The 1,757-nt window shown below is 45.6% G+C and overlaps 1 protein-coding gene across 1 annotated transcript; it reads left to right on the top strand.

Moving 5' to 3' along the window:
* Nucleotides 1–143: 143 nt before the first annotated feature.
* Nucleotides 144–1,500, top strand: P2RY1 (purinergic receptor P2Y, G-protein coupled, 1). Its single transcript, XM_010187365.1, has one exon. The coding sequence runs from the start codon at nucleotides 147–149 to the stop codon at nucleotides 1,236–1,238; it is 1,092 nt and encodes a 363-aa protein (XP_010185667.1). The 5' UTR covers nucleotides 144–146; the 3' UTR covers nucleotides 1,239–1,500.
* The last annotated feature ends 257 nt before the right edge of the window (nucleotides 1,501–1,757 follow it).

The raw sequence follows: 1,757 nt of genomic DNA, 5'->3' as shown, positions 1-1,757 counted from the left end.
ACCTCGGCTTGGAAATGCGCGGAGGAAAGGCAGGTCGGACCTTGCAGTTAGGCTTTCTTTGCTCTTTTCTTTTTGAAGATGCGTTGCTGTTCCTGTAGAGACTTTGTTGCTTCGCCTCAGACCTATGTGACTCTGGTGGAAGGATCATGACCGAAGTCCTCTTCTCTGCTGCTTTGAATGGAACTGAGCCCAACCTGTTGTCCAGCAGTGGCTGGTCGGCGAGCAACGCCACCACCAAGTGTTCCCTGACCAAAACTGGCTTCCAGTTCTATTACCTGCCTACCGTCTACATTCTGGTCTTCATCACTGGATTTTTGGGCAACAGCGTGGCCATCTGGATGTTTGTCTTCCATATGAGGCCTTGGAGCGGCATCTCAGTTTACATGTTCAACTTGGCGCTGGCCGATTTCCTGTATGTTTTGACTCTGCCTGCCCTCATCTTTTACTACTTCAACAAAACAGACTGGATCTTCGGCGATATCATGTGCAAGCTGCAGAGGTTCATCTTCCATGTGAACCTGTACGGCAGCATTTTGTTCCTGACTTGCATAAGCGTGCACAGGTACACAGGAGTGGTGCACCCCCTGAAGTCTCTGGGGAGGCTGAAGAAGAAGAATGCAGTGTACATCAGCACCCTGGTCTGGGTCCTGGTGGTGGCAGTGATTTCTCCGATACTCTTCTACTCGGGAACTGGGATAAGGAGAAACAAAACCACAACGTGCTACGACACGACGGCCGATGATTACCTGAGAAGTTACTTCGTTTACAGCATGTGCACCACCGTGCTGATGTTCTGCATCCCATTCATACTGATTCTTGGTTGCTATGGGCTAATTGTGAAAGCTTTGATTTACAAGGATTTGGACAACTCTCCTCTCCGGAGAAAGTCGATTTACCTGGTTATTATTGTGTTGACGGTCTTTGCTGTGTCTTACCTTCCCTTCCATGTGATGAAGACCTTAAATCTAAGAGCCAGGCTGGATTTTCAGACTCCGCAGATGTGTGCCTTCAATGATAAGGTTTACGCCACTTACCAAGTGACCAGGGGTCTGGCCAGCCTCAACAGCTGCGTTGACCCCATCCTTTACTTCCTGGCAGGTGACACCTTTCGGAGGCGGCTTTCCAGGGCCACCAGGAAATCGTCCAGAAGAAGTGAACACAACGTGCAGTCCAAAAGCGAGGAAATGACTCTCAATATTTTGTCAGAGTACAAACAGAATGGAGATACCAGTTTGTGAACAAATGCGAAAGGTTTGGGAACGGTTTGAAAAAATCCTCCACTTTGCAACAGCAGGACGCTGTAGTGCTACAAGTGTGTGAGGAAAATCTACCAGTCTCTCAGATTCATTGTAGGTGAAGCCTCATTTCCGGTCCTAGAAAATGCTTAACAAAGTGGAAGAATTTTAATGGAAAATAACATGTCAAAATTTACCTTCTCCTTATAATGTTCTCATTTCCTTCTGACTTTTGTCAGATAAAGTAAAATGAAGTAAATCCCCTAAAGGAAGAAAGCGATCCAAGTGCTTCTGTTTTAATGACTGAGTCTCCCACATTCAAAAAATGTTCTCAAACTGCCTCTCTTTAGAGATAGGAAATAAAAATAAGAGCAAGCAGTATCTTCTCTTGTGAGGCTCAGTCTGCATACCTGGCCTTTCGCTCACTTGCCGTTGTATACAAGTATTTAAATCAAAGTCACAATGCAGTTATCTCACCTTTACAGTTTTATTATTTCTTCATCTACTTCTAGTGTCGGTAAT

The sequence above is a fragment of the Mesitornis unicolor genome, unplaced genomic scaffold, assembly GCF_000695765.1.
Source record: "Mesitornis unicolor isolate BGI_N332 unplaced genomic scaffold, ASM69576v1 Scaffold18336, whole genome shotgun sequence".
Taxonomy (NCBI): domain Eukaryota; kingdom Metazoa; phylum Chordata; class Aves; order Mesitornithiformes; family Mesitornithidae; genus Mesitornis; species Mesitornis unicolor.
Note: the sequence above shows the minus strand (reverse complement) of the source record. Positions and strands in the feature narration are given on the sequence as shown.

Excerpts from the sequence above, each read along its gene's own strand:
- P2RY1 (XM_010187365.1), top strand. The coding sequence starts at position 147 with ATGACCGAAGTCCTCTTCTCTGCTGCTTTGAATGGAACTGAGCCCAAC.